The sequence below is a fragment of the Pinus tabuliformis genome, chromosome X (genome assembly GCF_031772625.1).
Source record: "Pinus tabuliformis cultivar Carrire ecotype Pingquan chromosome X, CPIR1, whole genome shotgun sequence".
Lineage (NCBI taxonomy): Eukaryota > Viridiplantae > Streptophyta > Pinopsida > Pinales > Pinaceae > Pinus > Pinus tabuliformis.
Window position 1 is genome coordinate 1,599,432,206 of NC_142308.1, and position 21,795 is coordinate 1,599,454,000.

A 21,795-nucleotide genomic window follows, 5' to 3' on the forward strand; every position below is an offset into this window, starting at 1 on the left:
ATGGTCTATATGTCTGACCTTCCTTTTACCAAGCATGGCAATGATTGTGTATTTGTGCTTGAGGGCTAATGCTGGATAGTAGCCTAAAGGAGTTTCACTGCAAGCAAAAGAGAACCTACATGGTGGTCCGAGGCCTAGTTTTGGAAGGACGAGGTGGTTAAGGCCACCTACAGATCTATTAGGTGCTTGGTAAGGAAACTGTAGAGCCAAGAAGGGTTGGTTGCAGGCAACCATAGCCCCTAGACTAGGGTGCAGGATTAACCTATAGGTCAAGGGGCCTCAGATAATGTGATCAGAGTAGAAGGGCAAAGGCTAGGTATAGGCTGGTATGTAAGGGCTGAACATAAACCATGAGAAACAGGCCGAGACTATTGAAGAGAAGAACAACAAGACAAGAGAACTGCTTAGGATGGCTAAAACAAAAGACTGCCAGGCAAAGGAAGGACCTACCAACAAGGGAATTGTGGTTGTTATGAGCAGTAGGTTGAAGGAACAATTGCTGGTAGGTACAACTTGTTGGACAGAGTCTAAAGGAGCAGACGTCTGTGGACAAGAGGACTGAAAGGGATGATTGCTAAGAAGGGTCAACCAACAAGTAAGTCAAGTTATTCATCTTTGCTTTTGTGGGTAGTTGAGGGCTTGAAGGATAAGGCCTCAAGCCCTAGTTGTATGTTGTTGTATACTAAATATACTAGTGTTATTTTAAGGTTTCTAAAAGACCATGATCCTTGGTACAAGAGCCCTAGCGTTTTCTTATTGATGGACTAATGAGAAACGTGATTAGGGCCATAAAACTTGTGTAATGTTATTGATCTACTTGCTATTATTTTTCGCTGTGCAAAGTTGTCTTTCAGTTGAGCAATGCTAGTATGTTTGTGTTCTAGTCTACTCGTAGACCAGACCTAGGGTGCAAGTGAATTTCAACAATCTACGACCATTGGAGCTTGATGTAGAGGATGTTGATCGTAAATTTGGAAAAATTATTTAATAGAGATAATCCTCTTTCATTTCTATTGCAAATTCTCCTAGGTTCGTTGTACAGTTGCTAAAATCTACCCCATCAATGTATAAGAGGATTTGTGAGGCTTTTACCAAGTGAAAATGTTAAATTTTTCTAACAGTTGGTAATGCTGTCAGGGGTTAGACGAATTTGACAAAGTTCTGAAAGTTACATGTCAAATTTTGCTGGCGTTCGATCATATCATTGGGGGTTCGACGAATTTGACAAGGTTCTAAAAGTTCCATGTCAAATTTTGTAGAAATTTGATAATACGATTTGGGGTTTGATGACTTTGACAAAGTTCTAAAAGTTACATGTTATATTTTGTCAACAATCGATAATACCATTGAGAATTTGATGAATTCGACAAGGTTCTAAAAGTTACATGTCAAATTTCGCCAATGACCGATAATGCCATTGGGTTTCGCCAAGTCACATGCCAAATTTTGCTGACGTCTGATAATACCATTGGGGATTTGCCAAATTTGACAAAGTTTCTGATAGTTAACATGTCAAATTTGTCTGATGGTTGATAATAGTAAATACCATTGGGGATTTGACAAATTTGACAAGGTTTCTAAAATTTACATGTTCAATTTCGCCAATGGCCAATGAGCCCATCAACGGTCAATAAGAAGTTTGAGGCATTCACCCATCCACGGTCAACTAAAATGTTTAGAGTGTGACTCCATCAATGAAATGTTTTAAGTTTTATAGTGGTAAATTTCAGATTTCATCAATGCCTGTTAAGACATTAAACACTTTTGAATTATGTGTGTGTAAGTTAATTTAATAGTGATGTGATAATTAAATGTATTTATTATTATTATTATTATTATTTGATAATTTAATGTATTTATTATTGTTAGATCTAAGACTTTTGTGATCCATAATGTAGATATCAGTCTTTCGGATTAATCACATCGTAAGGATTGGGTCGATGTTTTGAACCAATTAATGTGGTTCATATTATTATTAAATTAGTGTAATTATGTGATCATAATACATTGATTCATTAATTAAAGATTGACTTAATTAAACATAAAGTAATTAATTTTGGGCCAATGGAAGACATTGTAGGGTCAGGTGGTTGAGTGGCTCTAGTGATGACATGGCACCACCCTCATGTTGACACATGGGTTCGAGGTGCCATGTCATCTGCCACATGGTAGCTGGATAGTAATGATGACTTGGTGACAAGGGTGAAAATCTTCAAATGATCCTACCTCGATGATCTGGACTTTGATTTTATTAAAATTTATATTGTGAAAAAGCACTGAACGAGTAGCATGCAATGGCAATCTCAAATAAGAGTTTTGAGTTGAATCAGAAAAGTGAAACTTTGGTACTTTGTATCCTTATTTAGGATTTAAGGCACTGGGTGGGTTGTTACAGTACCCTTCACTCAAACCAAAAGAATTGGGAGGCATGCTGAGGTTTTTCTACCATATTATAAGGTCAAGGAGATGAACCCTTCACTGAAACCAAAATCATTGGTTAGACATGTTAAGTTTTTTCTATTATATTATAATTTATAAGGTTGAGGAACCCGAGGAGTCTAAAGACTTTGAGCGAGATGATGTTTATATAGGTCTTGTTGATGATCCCATCTCTAGGTGTTGATGAGTGACGTGTTGATTAGTGGTTTGTAGCAGGCTAGTGGCCCAGTAACTTGTGGCGTGGCTTTTGGACTCTAGAGGCCATTTGGAGCCTCATTGATTATGTATTTTGTTGCTAATGTATAAGCACTGAGTGCCATTTTGATATATTCACCCTTACATGGTATATAGATGAACAAATTTTGCATATTTTATCTCAGATGGTTTGGAATCTTAAAAATAATTTTTTCATTAAAAATTATTTAGTTTTTAAAAACTGGTTCATTGAATCAGGTTTGATGGATGGCTGGTTCAGAGAATGGTTCCGATTTTTAAAACTATGTTTGTTGTACATGTAAATTTAAATGTCGACACCGATTATTAAATTCCTAATGTTTATTAGATGTTAAATATTATTAAATTCCGTCCCTTGATGTTATGTTATTTACTTGGTGTGTCCAATTCATGTCATAGATGTGATTAAGTAGTTGTTTTTTAGATGTTAAATATTATTGAATTCCATTCTTAGATGTTATGTTATTTACTTGGTGTGTCCAATTCATGTTATAGATGTGATTATCAAGTAGTTTGGTGGCTGGCCCCTATTATATTATGTTACAAAGGATGAATATTAAATATTCACCCCCTCGGTTTATGCTTATAACTTTTTACAATAGTTAATGTTAAAATTTATGTTAATCATTCTCCATCTAATAATTTTCCTTGGAGAAATATCTTTATATTCCATATGAGGAATATACATGTTTAGGTCCTCATGAGATTCTCAACTAACAAGGCTCAAAGGGATTACAAGGATATACTCATTCTGACCTCAACATGTCAGATGCGAAAATTGAACCCGGGTGGGGAGGATATCAATATTTCTCCCAACCAACCACCCAAGCTACATCTAATTGACTATTTAATAATTATTAATGTTAAGACTGTTTATAATTTAATTATATAAAATAATTAATGTTTAGTACTTATAAATAATACTTTTATTACAAGTTTATTAATCTAATATATTAATTATTTGATATAAGTATTACATATACAAATGTATATAAGTTTAACTGTCATATTTTATAAAATTTGAAGTTTTTGTATAAATTTATTTTTAAAATTATAAAAAATATTTATATTGTTTGTATTTTTTGTTTCCCCACTGTACCTGGATCGTGGCTTTTCAAGAATTGGCTAATTTGGATCTATATTTGTATCCAGTCCTGGCTTTTCAAAATATTGGCGGATCTGGGTTTGTATCCATATCTGGATCCGAATCCTGGTAACTTAGCTGAGAAGCTGAGTTCAGGGCTTCTAGAGATTTGCAATTAAATAATAAACTCTCTAACAACAGCAACTGTCGTTATCCGGAACTGTTTTTTTTTTTGGTTACATACTCTTATTAATTTCTTAATAAGAATATCATCTCAGTTACACGCAAGTCTATCCAGAAGAAGTTGCAAGGAGATGCCAGAAATGAATTTGTGTGGAAGAGTTTGTCTTTTAACTTTCATTTGTAAATAAATTTGCAAGTGTGAATCAACACTTAAGATGGATTTGGGTTATGTTTTTGATTTCAGTGCAATGATCTACTTTTATTATTTTAAATCACCCAACAAGTTTGAGTTTAAATTCATGCTGATTTCAGGTTGATAAACCCCGTTGTTGTTGCACCAACTGTAGCAGCAGTAGGTTTAGCATTTTTCAGCTATGGTTTTCCTCAAGTTGGTACTTGTGTGGAAATTAGCATCCCTCAGCTTTTACTAGTCATCCTTTTTGCTTTGGTAAGTAATATCATCTCAGCTGAATTGAAATGAGGTGTATTTTGTAGCAGTTCTTTCCTGTTTCATCTTTTGGGGCTTGATATCATAGTTGTCCAAACATACAAAAACTTGTTTTGTAATATTTGTGTTGCTTCACCTGATTCAAAACTTTTGAAAATATGTATAATCGTTCTTTGTGATTGAACTAAAAATTGCAGTATCTACGCAAGATTTCCATTTTTGGCCATCGGATATTTCAAGTTTATGCGGTAAGTTCCATAATTGTTTTCCTTTTTATTGATGGTTTGCATGTTGAGTTGTAGGCAGGTTTTTATATTTATTTCTGACCTGGATTCTTCTTGTTTATAGTTTGACCTATTTAGAATTTTTTTTCATGCTGTTGAATGATTCCTTTCAGATCCTTCACTTCTTTGACAGTATGATGCAATAATGATATTGACTATTCAGTGTTCATTAAATAGAGCCCTTGTTTTTCATTTCAGGTTCCACTGGGCCTTGGGATCACTTGGGCATATGCTTTTCTTCTAACAGAGGCTGGAGCTTATAATTACAAAGGGTGTGATCCAAGTGTACCCATTTCAAATATTGTGTCAGAGGCTTGCAGGAAGCATGTATTTACAATGAACCACTGTCGTACAGATGCTTCAAAAGCGTGGAGAACAGCGTCGTGGGTTCGAGTTCCATATCCTTTTCAGTGGGGCACTCCAACCTTCCATTGGAGGACAGCAATTGTAATGTGTGCTGTGTCTGTAATTGCATCTGTGGATTCGGTGAGTGATGACAGTCATAGAGAACAAATCATTCATACAAAATCAAGCTATTATTGTATTAACACTATGATTGTCAATGCATTTGAATTTTTATAGGAATATCCTCTAAAACAGCTAAATATTCACTCTCTTTTGTCTGGAAAGAACTTGAAATAATGAAATATATCAATTTCCTTGAACCACCAAGTTCAGTTAATGGGATGGAAAATACATTATCATGTGTAACCGAGTGCATGAGGCTTCTTCAGTCTAGGGCTAGAGAGTAAAGCAAGATTGAAATAAAGATGTACATTGGTCAACAGACGTTCAAATAGTGAATTACTAAATCATATATGCCTGCTAAATCTGAGAAGCCATAATCCACAATTTACAGCTAAGTTACCAGGATTCGGATACGGATATGGATCCGGATTCACTAGATTTTTGATAATTCAAGATCTGGATAAAGCAAGGATACAAAAAAAAATATTAATATTTTTAAATTTTAAAAAATTTAATATACAAATTTTATATTTTAATGTTAATGTTAATAAATTTAATATATAATTTTAATATTTTAATTATTATAATATTTTAATGTAACAGGTAGAAAATGTAATATTATAATATTTAATAGAAACATCAATCCAAAGCTAGTCTCTAAGTAGCATTATAATTTAATTATAATACTCTCAAGTCTCATTCTAAGTTAAAAATATTTACACATTATGTTATATTTCTATAATTCCACATAATAACATTATAATTTAATTATATTTACACATTATGTTATATTTTTATAATTTCAGATAATAACATTATAATTTAATTACAATACTCAGTTAATTAGAATTATAACATAATATTTGAGTCATTCTGAACAACGTTTTGTAAGACTCTTTGTAAATTACAATACTCTCAAGCAATGAATATAATTCCTATCAAAGACGATGAGGAAGAAGTTGATGTTTTGTCCATGAACGGTTGCCGCCAATTTGGATGAGGAAGAAGTTTACGTTTTGTCCATTAACAGTTGCTGCCAAGTTACAAAGCTCACCTGCTCTCAAAGCTCTACAAACGTGTGCCTTCAACGTTGCAGTCAACTTACAAACCGTCACTGCCTCCTCCACTGCCTCTTCACTGTCGCTTCCTTCTCCGCTGTTGCTTCACTGCTTTGCTGTTGTGGCCGACCAAGACACAAATCAAGAAAAGACAAAACCTGAATTTTAAAAAACGGCTTCTAATTTTTGAAATCCGTTGATTTTTTGTGAAGGATCCGGCTCTGTTATCGAGATCCGTTTCTGGGCGTCCGGATACGATTCCGAATTTCGTGGATCCTCGCTAAGGCGTATTTTTGCCGGTTCTAGCCAGATCCGGATCGGATACACGGATCCGTGGATCCTGGACCCTCAACCAGCGGATCCGGTAACATAGATTTACAGTAAGGTTGCTCTTCCACTGGAAAAAAAATATGTTATAGCCCAAAAAATGATTAGCATTTTGGATTCAGACTGGCCAGAATTAAGGCGTTACAGTAAGGTTGCTCTTCCACTGGAAACAAATCTATAGCCTTAAAAATGATTACCATTTTTTATTTAGACTGGAATGTGCAAAGCATTTGCATTGTCGAAAATTTCGAAGGAAAAGAATTTTGTCTTCAATATAAATCTTCCCTATATAGATTTGCGTGTTATGCTTGCTTACCTTTTTCTATGCTATTTCATCAGTATTGTGATCACTTGATTCTTTTCTAGGCAACATTATTGGTTGCTGTGAAATTGGGTTTGAATTTGCCACCTGAATTAGGGAGACACTGTTTCTGAGATGCGTGTGAAATAATGAAAATTGGAACTTCCACTTTTAAAATATTAGGAAATGGTATATATTATGCTATTGAAGCTTTTCTAGGCAACATTATTCGTTGCTGTGAAATTGGGTTTGAATTTGTCACCTGAATTAGGGAGGCACTGTTTCTGAGATGCATATGAAATAATAAAAATTGGAACTTCCCACTTTTAAAATATTGGAAATGGTATATATTATACTATGTAAGCTTTTTAAAATTCCGGAGATATTAGATACAATTTATGTAGTTTTTTCGAAACAGTATAACCTCCTATATTTTATGATCTTTTTGTTCCATGTTTACTGTTGTTTTTCTTTTTTGTTTCTGTACTTGTAGGTGGTTCATACACCACCAATGGAAAAAATATTGTTACATGGGAACGTGTTCCCTAGGGTCAGGGATATGGCCCCAAGACAAGAAACTCATGGCAAAATGTTTTTCGACATCCCCGGAAAGGTGAAATGTTTCACCCAAATCAACGTGCATTTTTCTTTAAGTTGCCCGGACTTGGATCCCGATCTGGATACAGATCCTCCAGTTTTTTGAAAAGCAAGGATTTGGATATGGTGGGGAAACAGTAAATACAAACAATAAGAATATTGCTTTATAATTCTGAAAAATGAAATTTATATAAAAATTGTAACTTTTATATGTATATTTGTAATATGTAATATCTTTATGAAATAATTGATTTATTAGATTAATAAACTTAAAATCAACGTATTAGATTTATAATCATTTTTTTCTAGGTTACACACTTGGGGAAAATCCCTGAGTACTTCATGTCGAGGATGGTACCTATCGTAAATCAGTACATAAAAGAATAGAACATAACAGAATTTTTAGTTTGCAACTATCATTGTCAAACTAATACCTAATACAGAATAACAAGATAGATGTATACCATCTGTTCAAATTTGCACTGATGTTGGATTATGCATATGGCAACCTGGTGAGAGATTGGGATTAGTAGTAAATATTCTTTAAAGTTCATTTGAAATCCTTTTGGTAATATTGAGGAAAATAATATTTGTGCTGTATTAAATTGCAGCAGTGGATATTCTCTGGTTACCATCTTACAGCTATATGCTGTCTGCTTTCACTTTGGAAAATGTTCCATATTTGCATTACTGTATATCTTGTTTTGGATTTGCACTGTGTGAATATTTTTAAATCTTTGCCGAGTAACACTCTTCTACATAAAACATTCTCTAAGAGTATGGCCTTTCTGGGAAAACTATGTTCAAGTTTGTATCAAATCCGAGATGAGAATGAATTGATTTACTAGACCTTTTTGGCTTTTTGATTAACATTTGAAGTGCTCACATTCAAGTCTTATTGATTTAACCATGCTAATGCCATTTTTAATACGCTAACATTTTCTTTTGAGAATGAGTTTTAAGAATTTAATGCAGATTTATATTTCTCCTTTTTGGTTGTATTTAGGTTGGTTCATATCATGCAACATCACTTTTAGTTGCATCGAAGGCACCACCACCTGGGGTTGTGAGTAGAGGAATTGGTTTGGAAGGCTTGACAAGCATCTTGGCAGGACTTTGGGGTATGGGCACAGGTGCAACAACTCTCACTGAAAATGTCCATACCATTGCTGTTACAAAGATGGGAAGTAGAAGGGCTGTGGAACTTGGTGCTGGATTGTTAATCCTCATTTCACTTGTTGGTAAGGATTTTTTTGTTCATTTTTACTCCAATATTTGTGATTGCAAATTCAGTCCTCTAAAAGAGAGTACTGTTTTATTGGGATGCTTTTATTTCTGGAAAACCGTTTTGATAAATTTGATCTGATTTCTTAAGATTTTTTTGTAATGTGTTATTAATCAAACTGCTTCTTCCCATAATGTCAGGGGGAATTCTTGTTGACCATTTTTTCTTTTTAGAGCGTAGGAAATCAGGCTTTTAATGTACAACTCTCAGTTGTGAGGAGCTGTTCAAAATTGCTGAAAAATGTCTTTCCACTCAGTTCTAGCTAAATTTACCATATCTTTCTATCTAATTTTTTGTATTCTGCTTTGGTTATTTGTTTGCTTATTGTCTTGCAAATTGTAAAATATCGAACATCAACTTCGTGTTTGGCAGGCAAAGTGGGAGCCATTTTAGCTTCGATTCCACCAGCCATGGTTGCTGCTCTTCTATGTTTTATGTGGGCTATGCTTGCGGCACTGGGTTTATCAAATTTACGATACAGTGAAACTGGGAGCTCAAGGAATGTTATCATTGTAGGTCTCTCTCTTTTCCTTTCGCTATCAATACCTGCCTACTTCCAACAATATGGAGTTTCACCACATGCAAACACTCCTGTACCAAGCTATTATCTGCCCTACATAGTGGCTTCACATGGACCCTTCCGTAGCAGTAACGGTGGAGTGAGTACCCCTTCCTTTTCTCATTTTTTTGAAATTCTGTTTACAGAGATCAGATATTGTAAGATTCCTGAAAATATCAATGTTATTTTTGTTAAAGGAGGGATAGCCCGGGATAGCCCGTTACATTAGGATGTAACATATTTGAGATCCATTTAAGCAATTTTTTCTGCAATATGATTTATTATCAGGTCTTGAATGCTGTGTTGTAATTTGTTTGGTCAAGTCCTCCAGCAAGAATAACCCTTGTGTCTAATTGCTCTCATTGAGTTTGAAACCCTGAATGGATTGCTGGTGATATCCCAGAGAAGTTCGAGGATAACAAGAAGTCATCATGCTTTATACACCTTGCGAAAAACATTTGCTATATAGGCAAAGATAAAATCTCATGGCCCTGCCATTAGAGGGAATATGGAGGAAATGATACTTATCCTGTTTCAATTTTTTATTAAAGCTCTTTTGGTGTGCTACTTTTTTTCTGAAAAAGCACATAGCAATACAGCAACATAACATCATCCTATAAGACCCCTAAGATACACTCAAAACTCATAAATGGGAGACAAGGTTATGAGTTTCATATTTAATATCCTCCTACCACATGTTCTGCAGGTGTTCACTTCACCTTTTCTGGCAAGCTGTCTATCCCAAGAAGAGCTCTCTAGCCTCAAATAAAATTACATGGATTTACCCAATTCTTTTCGTAATGGGAATTCCGCATAGCCACCAAGTTTGCAATAATATCCACCATGTTGAGAATTCAATAGGGCAGTGAATATGTTAATTCTATTTAACTTGATAACTGTTTGTGTTACCTTTTACCTTATTAGCCTTGTTCCTTATTATTATATTGTGAGATACATCAAACACCTACCAAAACAATAAGAATAGAGACACAGTATATAGGCTGCAAGCCAGGGCCAAAACCCCTCCTCTTGAGGGCAAAACCCTTAAATCTCTTCTCTTCTTATAGGTCCTTCAATGACCTAGTGACTTAGACAAATGCTCCCCAAGATCAAGATCAACTCGGCCTCCTTTTGTAAGATCTTCTACCTCCTATTTCAGATTCGAAATTCTGTCTCCCGGCAACTGTTGCTGCTCCTCAAGAAGACTTCGATCTTCTTTATATGGCCTCCTTTCCTCTTCGCTTGCCTTTCCTAAAGTCTTAGGGCTAGTGAGACACCATAAGACACCTTCACTTCACTTCTTTTCTATCTTTTCTCCAAGATCGTACCAAAGATAACCCTAACACAAAAACCCTAGCTTCGACTTTTACGTGGGAGAGAGAGAACTAGCCCAAGCACGTCGACTTCCTTTATCTTCCTCCTTTGTCCTTCTTCTTCGACCTCTTTTAGCCTTCTTCTTCGCATAGAATGAGATGTGTGTGAGTGTGTCTAATAGAGGACGAGTTCCTATCTATATATAGGCCTCTTCAAGGGTAGACGTGGCTCTTCATGTAGGCCGACTTGATCTGGAAGAGCATTTCGACACTTTAAAGACAAAAACAATTTTTTCTTTACATGATACAATGTGCCCATAGGGTCTTTAATATATGACAATGACTCTTAAACTTAAGACAAACCCTAGAAGCACTCAATGGGTGCTTGACCTTTAAAATAAAAGGACTTGAGCATGAATCCCATGCGTCAATAATAATTTCTTTTCATTTTATATTTTATAAGAATACATTTCATACTTATGAAGACCAAACCTAGTTACACATTTTTAAACACTCCCTCTTAACTAGGGAGGTATTCATCAGAGGTACATGATCATTCTTAATCTGAAGAGATCCCATAAAAAGAGTCGGATTGGCAACCCATCTGTCTAGCATCATATTTAACTAGCATTGTCACATAGCAAAGCCTTGACTAACAACTCTATCTCTCCACAAGATCAGGGCACAATGCTGGTGAGACCAATGACTTAGAGACACCATAATCATTGTCTTTCAAGGTACATACTCCACCCGGGTGTTCACCAAGTATGACCTTCGTTGGACTATTCTTATCTTCGGTAGCTAATCCTCAAAGAATATCGGTCCATGACTACTCGTCTTGAATGCCCTACCTCATTCTCAAAGAGTATCGAATGCCAGATGGTTACCCAATCCTCCTCCATTCTTTCTTCCCAATCGAAGACAAGAATGTAGTGTCTATCTCTCCCTCTCAATTAGGGACGATACATCAACGAAACCAAGCTTGTCTCTCAAGTACACAAGCTTCTTGTTCGAAATTGATTTTGTTAATATGTCAGCGACCTGCTCATTAATGGAGAATACTGTAGTTGCAACACACCACTTTGAACTAGCTCTCAAATGTAGTGATACTTGTTGTTTATATGCTTTGTCTTTACATGAAACACTGGATCCTCATACAAACGTACAACTGGTGTCATAAAAAAGTATCATTGTAGGGTTCATCGGTCCTTCAAACAGCTTGGATATCAACTTCCTTAACCATATTGTTTCTTTGCTTACTTCACAGGTTTCAACGTATTCAACCTCAACACTACTTAAAGCAACTGTGTCTTGCTTTCTACTCATCCATGAGATCATGGAGGATCCTAAATTGAAACATCCTCCCTTGGTGTTCCTTCCATTTTGCTCACTGCCTCCCCAGTCAGAGTCTGTATATCCAATCAGTTGGACATCATTCCTTCTATCATACTTTAAACAATAGTGGATGGTTCCTCGTAGATATCTCAGAATATGTTTTGTTGCTACCCAATGATCATGCTTTGGCTCCAGTTGGAATTGACTGAGAACATTTACTGCAAAGCATATGTTTGGTCGAGTAATCTCCAGGTACATCAATGATCCAATAAGTTGCCTATACTTGGAAGAATCCACAGGGCTAGATTCATAACTTCTTAGTCTCTTTAAATTTCCGATCATTGGAGTGGTCATAAGTTTGCTATCCATCATGTCAAATTCTGCTGCTAGTTGCTTCTTGCATTCTTCAATTCGACCTTCTACACCTGTTAAGAGAAGATCATCTATATACAGAAGAACGATTACAAGTTCCTAGTCTACAACCTTAATATAAAGGTTCGGATCTACAAAACTTTTTGTGAAGCTTATTCTTTGTAGATATGCATCCATTCTAGCATAACATGCCCTTGGTGCTTGCTAGAGTCCATATAATGCTTTCTTTAATTTGCAAACATATGCCTTCCTATTTTTAACTTCAAACCCCAAGGGTTGTTCTATATAGACTTCTTTATCTATTGTGCCATTTAGAAACATAGTCTTGACATCCATTTGGTGGATGTTCCATCCCATTGATGCTGCCAGAGAGACTAATGATCAAATTGTTGTGTATCTTGTTGTTGGAGCAAATGTCTCTTCATAGTCGATGCCTTCAAGTTGAGAGAAGCCCTAGCCACAAATCTTGCTTTATACTTATCTATACTTCCATCAACTGCATGTTTGATCTTATAGATCCATTTGGAAGTAACCACAAATTTGTCTTCGGGCCTAGGTACGATCTCCCAGATTCAATTCTTCATTTTAGATTTATATTCTTCATTCATGGCATCTTTCCATTCCTGATTATTTATGACCCCTTCAAAAGTGGATGGTTTTGCTTCTATTGGTTTTGTCATGTATGCAACATATCCAAAATATCTTTTGGGTTTCTTGCTTTCTCTAAATGATCCTTTCGCTGCCTCATGGCCTTCTGGATCAAGTAGAGTAGATTTTAACCAATTAGGTCTTTTTCTTGTTTCAGGGATGACCATAGGTTGAATAGGCTCACTAGGACCTCCTTCTTCATGGTGTGATTCTTCTTCTCCCTTATCCACTTCCTCCTCAAATACGTGAAGTTCTTCATCATCAGAGTCTATGGAAAGTTCCTTTGATATCTTGAAAGCTATGCTTTTGTCAAATATGACATCACGACTGACTTCTATGTGATGTCCATCTTTCATGTAGATCCTATAGGCTTTGGATGAGTTGCAGTACGTGTTAGCTCTGCGACAGGTTGCTGATGTTCGAAGAGCAGCAGTGGGCTCAGTCCTTGGTTTTGCTAAAAGAAGGCTTCAGCTGGTCATTTTTACCTTCTTCTCGCCGTTTACACTCTCAACGCCCCGCTAACTCCATTTCACCTCCAAAGCCCTGTATAAGCCTATATTCCCTCCAGCCCCCGAGCGCGCAACTCAAACCATAACGTGATCTTGTCCATACGACCCTGCGCTTCCGCTGCCGATCGTCATCCTTCGTTCGCAGCCATTGATCGTCCCGATCCAACAGTCTCCGCCTTTTCCCCCGCACGTTAAACCACGTTCAGTTCCCCACCATCCAATCATCCGTCGCGTGATCCGACGACATACGCTACTCCTGACCCCGCTAGCCGCCCACGCGTTAACTCGTGGGGAAAGCGGTATTAACCTGTCCCATCCGCCACGCGTCGTGTTACGAACGTGATCGCGAGCCCATATACGAATACTGCCGCAGCTCCAAAGGCGGTGTGATAATTACCGCCTGTCGCTCAAAACCACTTTCCCGGCCGTTAAATCCCCTGCATCTTCTGTGCTTGATGACTGTTGGATCTCCCCGCCCGAGATCCAACACACCGCGATCTCCCCGCTCTCATATCTCCTGATAGCCCCCGCAAATCAATCTCCGCCGTCCATGCACTGGATCCAACGGTTCACAATTTTCTTCCACCTCGCCTCTCGGTACTCCTCGCCAAGCGTTGTCCGCCGTTCATTTGAGCGATCCGACGACCGTTTTTCCTTCTCCATCCTTCCCGACTATTCACGTTCATAACCATTTTGTGCTCCCAAAGGACGAAGGTGGCCAGCTACTTGTACTCGGCATAGTTAAATCTTCAACTACCTCATTCAAGAGATAGCATGGCCGAGGAAGGAAAGTACAAACCTCGAGCAGTTAAAGGCATTTATCAGTTATGGAGCTTCTTTCAGTCAACACTCCACCTGCTCGAGAAGGACAACAGAGTATCTCAAAAGGCCAATTTTGTTCATTAAAGCATGCAGTTTGTAGCAGAGACTCTATCAGAGAGTTAAGGTGGTTGGTGGTCCATTATGACCCCTCCACGCATAGAACAACATAATATCTTTGTAAACAAACTCTATATATACCCAGAACACAGAATGGGATGGTTGATGTTTGTTGTTTTGATGCAAGGTTCAACTTTTGGACACTGTAACTACTGTGATACTTGCAGCGTCTGGTCTTCATTTTCAACTAATACAAGCTTCATTCGCTGTTAGTTGCTCAGTTTCCATTTCTGCTCTGTTCTAGGTTGTCACTGTTATGCATTTTTCATGTGCTCTTGATGTTTAGCATTAGAGGGGATGTCATCCCACCTCTGTGTTAGAATCTAGTATGTATCATTGAATGTGTTATGCAGGTTTTTGTTTACTTAGTGCCAGAGAGCTGTCATCCTGTCTGTGCATTAGGAAATAGATTTGTAGACCTCTTTACTGGTTGCAGTCGGCCATCACATGGTCTTGTGCATCTGCTGGTGTGGTCAGTATTCTCCATGTTGACTTAGTCCTCAAACTGTGAGCAATTGGTGGTCTAAAGCCTTATAGTCGGGGGGTGTTCACCCATGTCTGGGGTTAAGCATAATAGAAGTGGTTATCTGGGTTGAATATGCATCATTCCTTCCATTCTTCCATTTCCGACATTTTGTTGAGTTTGTAATGTTCCCGAGCATCTCTGATATACAACCTAGGAGAGTTTCTTGGGGTGATAACAGTACCCAACAAATGCTCCCTTCATTCCTGAAGGATCCAACTTCTTTATTTTGTCCTTGGGCATGTGGATATATACGGTCACCCAAAGATCCGAAGATGATCTACAGATGGCTTCTTTCTAGTGAAAATTTCTTCCAGAGTTTTGTTGTCTAAAGATTTGTGAGGACTTCGATTCTGAATGTAGACAATAGTCTTTGTGGCTTCTCCCCATAGAAACTTAGGTAGATCCTGATCGTGTAACATTGCTTTTACACTTTCTTCAATTGATCTATTCTTCTGTTCTGCAAATCCATTTTACTCTGGATTGTATGGGACTATCAACTCCTTTTTAATCCCAGACTCCTTACAGAATGCTATAATCTCTTTGGATGTATATTCTCCTCCATTATCAGATCTTGATATCTTGATTCTTTTTCCTGTAAGGTTCTCCACTTTAGCTTTGAATTCTTGAAATTTTGAAAATACTTCGTCCTTGGTTTTCATTAAGTAAACCTAGGTTTTTCTTGAATGATCATCAATGAACGTGACATAATATAGATGACCTCCAAGAGATTTAGGAGTCATAAGGCCACATGCATCGGAATGAATGAGATCCAAGATTTTTTTTTTGATTGTGAAGCATTGCTTCCAATTGGTCTCTTGGTATTCTTGCCCAATGCACATCCCTTACAAACTCCTTCATGATCTTCCTTTAGATTCAGAATTCCATCTACTATGGAACTTAGAGTTGGAAGGATTTTGAAATGTAGATGACCAAATCTTCTATGCCAGAGTTCACATGGGCTAATTTCAATGTGAACTAGGGCTTGGGCCACAAGAGACATTAGTCTGTAGAGTCTTCCTTCTCGAATGCCAATGACTTTAGCTTGATCTATACTTGAGTCTTTAACGACCTTAACATCAATGAAAGCTACTCTATCACCCTTTTCTTCTATTCTTGAAATGGAAAGTAAGTTCTTATGAAAACCTGGAACAAATAGAATGTTGTTGAGGTTAATGTTGCTTTTGATCCAATACCTTTCACGGGATAGCTCTTGTTATCTCCAAGATCCATTGAATAAGTGGATTTTCCTTTTGATAAGGTCTTCAATCGATTGGAGTGGCCAGTCATGTGCCTTGATGCAACGCTATCAATTACCCAAATGTCTTCATCTTGGAATGTGCCAGAGAGAGTCGAGAAGAGACCTTCATCCTTTTCTTTGATTGATACCTTCTTTGAAGAAAATAAGAAACTCCATGCTTCCTTGATACCTTTCTTGAGATGGCTTGTAATCTTCTTGATGAACTTCTTCACTGTAGCGAAGATTTTCATGATGCCCTTAGATAACCTTAGCTCCGATACCATGTTGAGATTTCAATAGGGCAGTGAATATGTTAATTCTCTTTAACTTGATAACTGTTTGTTACCTTATTAACTTTGTTCAATATTATTATATTGTGAGATACATCAAACAACTAACAAAACAATAAGAATAGTGACACAATATATATGCTGCAAGCCAAGGCCAAAACCTCCTCTTGAAGGGAAAACCCTCAAATCTCTTCTCTTCTTATAGATCCTTCAATTGATGAATACCATGACCTAGTGACTCAGAGAAATGCCCTCCAAGATCAAGATCAACTCAGCTTCCTTTTGCAAGATCTCCAACCTCCTATTTCAGATTAGAAATTTTGTCTCCTGACCACTGTTGCAATAGCTGTTGCTCCTCAATAGGACTTCGATCTTTTTCGTATGGTCTCCTTTCCTCTTCCCTTGCCTTTCTTTGAGTCTTAGGGCTAGTGAGACACCCTAAGACACCTTCGCTTTACTTATTTTCTCTCTTTTCTCCAAGATCGAACCAAAGATAGCCCCAACGCAAAAACCCTAGCTTCGACTTTCACGTGGTAGAGAGAGAACTAACCCAAGCATTTCGACTTACTTTGTCTTGCTCTTCGTCCTTCTTATTCGACCTCTTTTAGCCTTCTTCTTCACATAGAATGAGATGTGTGTGAGTGTGTCTAATGGAGGACGAGTTCCTCTCTCTATATAGGCCTCTTCAAGGGTAGACGTGGCTCTTCATGTAGGCCGACTTGACAGCTTCTAGGCCGACTTGATCTTGGAGGGCATTTTGACACTTTAAAGACAAAAACAAATTTTTCTTTACATGATACAATGTGCCCATAGGGTCTTCAATATATGACAATGACTCTTAAACCTAGGACAAACCCTAGAAGCACTCAATGGGTTCTTGACCTATAAAATAGAAGAACTTGAGCATGAAACCCATGCTTCAATAATAATTTCCTTTCATTTTATATTTTACAAGAATACATTTTATACTTATGAAGACCAAATCTAGTTACACATTTTTCAACACACCATGTTTGCCATATTAAGGAGTTATTCTCACTGAAGTGTTCTAGGTGCTCTGCCCTGTAAAGAAGGTGCTTATCGGCTCTCTGCACCTTTTGAACAAGCTGCATCTTGGCTCTCTGCCTTGTGAAGAAGTTGCTTCTTGGAATTGCTTAAATGAAAATAATCCTCACAAATTTGTTAAATAAAATAGGGATATCAAATTCTATGCAAAAATAGAATACCGTTTCAATGAACTTGGGGCTGGTAGTTGCTTCAGTTAGTCTTCTTTGCTGCATATTATTTGGGAGTCATTTATATTAGACTATAATGCGCAGAAAGGCTTCATCTTTGTATCCTTTGCAGTAAGGAGCTACAAAACACATAGATTCATTATTCAAGAAACTAAACTCTACTCACTTCTATGTAGTTATTATGGGTTTCCTATAATTGGAGGCTGGAGGTTGGGGCAGATTATGTAATGAATGATCAGATTTTAGAAGAGCTGCAGAAGGGTCAATGCAATGGTTGATTAAATTCCATGAAAAAGGGCATAAGTTCATTGTGCAAGGATAGGTATTTTCACGACATCTCAGTTATGCTCAGGCATAGAATTTTGTAACATAGTTATCTGGTTTGCATTATACTGCCACGGATCTTAAGGCTGTATCTGAAGATTCAGTGTTTTGCAAAACAGGAACCAATGTCAGAAATATCTTTTATGGCCATATGTGAGGTGTGTGGCAGTGAGAAGTGCTAAACCAATCTTTCATTTCCAAGGACCTTAGTGGTTGTGGATTCCATACTAAAAATTGGAACATGGAGGCATGCGTACAAAATTGAATGATAATATCCTCATCTGATCAGAAAGACTGTCAATAGGACTTTTAAGGCAACTCAGTGTGTAAGGTACATTATGAGAGTGTTTAGTGCATCACTCTCTCGGAAAAATAATATCAAATATAACTATAAAATTTATGAAATAATAAAAGAGAATAGTGGAGAAGAGAGGGAGAAACCGACTCAAGTTACATTACAACATAAAACTGGTCTTATGGTGTCTAATAGTTACTCTACATATCTGCTACAAATTGATTATAGACTAGAAAACATATGGTTATCACTATGACATTAAATTCATCCAAGTGGTAAAGAATGTTGACAACTGTAGAATCATCTGTCGTGGTGAAGAAGACAGGGATGTATGTCTTGAAGGCTGTAGTAATTTGCATTTTAATAGATTACTAAAGCTTGCTTGTTTCATGCCTTCATGGGACAAAATTCAAATTCACATTCAAGTTTTGAATAAAATGTACCAACTCAAAGGTTGTTTGTACAGATTACACACCTTTGATAGACAGATGGACTCTGGAAAGCCTATTCTAAAGCGATATGATAGATAAATTGTGAGATACAAGATGAGTGTGGTGCCTTTACGTTAGCATTAGATAGACATATCATCTCTCTATGCAGATGGTTGCCTTAAGGACTTTGTGGTCACAGCCCTTGTGATGAAAAACTATGCCTTAGTAGCCAAGGAAATATAGAGTCAACAGATTTAGTGAGGCCAAGAGTCTCCATAGCAACTAAAGAAATTCGTGAAGTATGGTCCCTGACAGTAAAGAGTTTTTTGAGTTTTATTGTAAGGTATGGTCCTGTTGATCAACATGAGATACCATGAGAGAAACTAATCATGGATCAGATGGACTCAGTTGATGGTATAATCAATCCAACACATAGCTAGTATTCTGGTTGAAACATGGGCTGTATGATTTGGAATCTGAATTTTAACTCTTCAATCTCTTCATTCTGAACATGCACAACCCACAGAAATGTTCTGGATTTTCATTTGACTTCCAATCCCTTCATTCCTAACATGCACAACCCACAGAAATGTCAGATGTAGTTTAATAATTTAATTCAACCAGTCCAGAGCATGGATTTTGCATTTCATGATTTCTATCAACCAGTGGTCAGTGAATTGCCAAACATTGACGAAAATTCCTACAGCCCTCTTTTCCACTGTGATTGTCTGACAACGTTTTGTATCCTTTCCACTTATTTGAACTTTATGCCCCCAAGGATCAAGATTTCGTTGAGGCTGTCTTTGATATTGTTCCCTACAACAGGGTTTCCATAATTAGCTTTCATTGTGATTCAGTGTTTGAATGTACTGTTTAAGCTATTGATATTTTGAAGTGAGTAAACGAAATTCAAATGATTTCTTTCTGAACGTATCTTAATTCACTCCTCTTGGTTTTAATAGTGTAGAATCAGATATCGTCTTCTATTTGAGGGTTTCACAGTCTCTTTTTAAACATTAATGTGTTTCTCATCTTTGCAGCTGAATTATGTATTAAACACTCTATTCTCACTTCACATGGTGATTGCATTCCTGGTGGCTTTTATCCTAGACAATACTGTTCCGGGCAGCAGGCAAGAACGGGGGGTTTATATATGGTGCCGGTCAAAAGGTGGAAGGAGTGAACCTGCCATTGTGAAGGATTACGGAATGCCTTTGAGGCTTGGAAGATTTTTCAACTGGATGAAATGGGTAGGCATATGAGTTTATTTTAAAGGGAATTCTTTTTAAAAGTAAACGTGGCAGCTGTCCCAAGAAATAGTTTGTTGTAATGCATAACAGCATTGTATTAATATTGAATTTCTACGAGCTATTGAGCCTGTTTCATATAATAGGTGTGCAAGTGTGGGAGCAGCTGTTGTAATTTTTAGTCTCTAGAGAGACTCAGGGAGAGAATTTTCACGTTTTAGCAAATAGTATCTGAGCAAGTCATCTCATCTGTAAATTACATTTGTTTTTTCGTGAATTTCTCTCTATGCATATTGTAAACGATGGAAAATATCTCCTGAATTCACATTCTTATACTGTATCTGGGATTTGATTTTTGCATCTATGGGCGACCATAGCGAGAGAATTGAGTGTCTAATTTCTGTCTAGTCCTTTGTTTCTGTCATCCATCCATCATCTATATAAAGATGACGTGACTTTTTAATAGCCTGTTATCAGTATTTTAACTTTAAAATTAACTTAACGTATCTGAGATTTTACATACCTCCATTAAACAAACAGTTTTTCCAATGGAGTTATTTTCATCCATTTTTGGTGGATCACCAATTCATTGTTCTAATGTGACTGGAGCAAATTTTGCGAGCGATTGTTTACTCATTTTTAGATATAGTCTCAAAATTTTTAGATACTTTTAGTCTCAATCACCAAAAGCATGATATCTAATTTCTACTTGATTCTTGTTAGTCATGCATTTACCACAAAATCTTTGGGCTAGAAGAGTACTGAATCTACTTTCAAGTCGTTGCTTGAATTACTGATGATATGTTTTATGAATTGATTTCTTAGCCTGCACCAACACCAACTAGTATGTTTGATATTTAAAGTTTTGAATTAGATCCAAGTTGCACGAAGCGCCGAAACGCTTCAGAGTTTCTGAAATGGGTACGTTTAGAAACGTCACCTCCCAAAATGGAAACGTGGGTCGAATCGCTGGCTGAAACGTCATATATGTTTTATATATAAAAAGAAATTGATAAATAAGTGAATAACACATTATCTTGCAAGGAAAAAGGGAATAAGACCCATAGATGACAATTTAGAAGGAAAACGTAGTCTATATTAACTCTCATAGATGATTACATAATGGTAGAGTTTCTGTCATGTTTCGGCCGAGTTTCGAAGTTTCGTGTATGGGTATGTCCCGAAACGTTGAGTTCTTAGAAGTTTCGTGCAACATAGAATTAGATGTATATAATAATAATAATAATCTAATTTTAAGGTCATGATCAAATGAGGAATGTATGGGATTCCCCGGTTTAAACAATAGGCCTTCTTCTGTGCAAGGATGTGATTCTCAAAATTTGTAGAGATGAACATACTATATCTCCTTTGGATTTGGCACAAACATAAATTCATTAGATTTTATGACACTTGTCACATGCATTTCCATCGGATTCCATGATATAGATTCCATTGATGCAAATGTATGGGTTTGGCTTCCATCACTGGTGTAGGTCTAGGAATGCTTGCCCCACTTGTTGGGGATGACACAATGTGGAGGTCCCTGGATGGATATGTAGGGAGGCAAAAAAAATTTAAAAGCTAGTTTAAAAAAGCCAATTAAAAAATAATATATAATATTACAAATAACAGAATTCGTGCCCTATGACACACCCACGAACCTACGAACCTTGATAACTTGAGTGTGGTTGGTGTTGTTGTAACCCATAGCACAATGATTGGTCTACAATGTGGTTGGTGTGTTGTTGTAACCCATAGCACAATGATTGGTCCAAAGTGTTTTGTTGGAGACATGTAAAAATGGACAAGATATTCACATAAGGGTGT

The 21,795-nt window shown here is 36.9% G+C and overlaps 1 protein-coding gene across 1 annotated transcript in view; it reads left to right on the top strand.

The window, feature by feature from the left end:
• NAT12 (nucleobase-ascorbate transporter 12) overlaps positions 1–20,375 on the top strand; it is a 60,762-nt gene extending 40,387 nt beyond the window's left edge. The window contains exons 5-10 of the mRNA XM_089448740.1: positions 4,253–4,388; positions 4,586–4,636; positions 4,871–5,158; positions 8,430–8,664; positions 9,081–9,367; positions 19,762–20,375. Coding sequence (XP_089304866.1) covers positions 4,253–4,388; positions 4,586–4,636; positions 4,871–5,158; positions 8,430–8,664; positions 9,081–9,367; positions 19,762–19,983 — 1,219 coding nt within the window. The 3' untranslated portion in view covers positions 19,984–20,375. The remainder of the gene's footprint in view (positions 1–4,252; positions 4,389–4,585; positions 4,637–4,870; positions 5,159–8,429; positions 8,665–9,080; positions 9,368–19,761) is intronic.
• Positions 20,376–21,795: the final 1,420 nt, after the last annotated feature.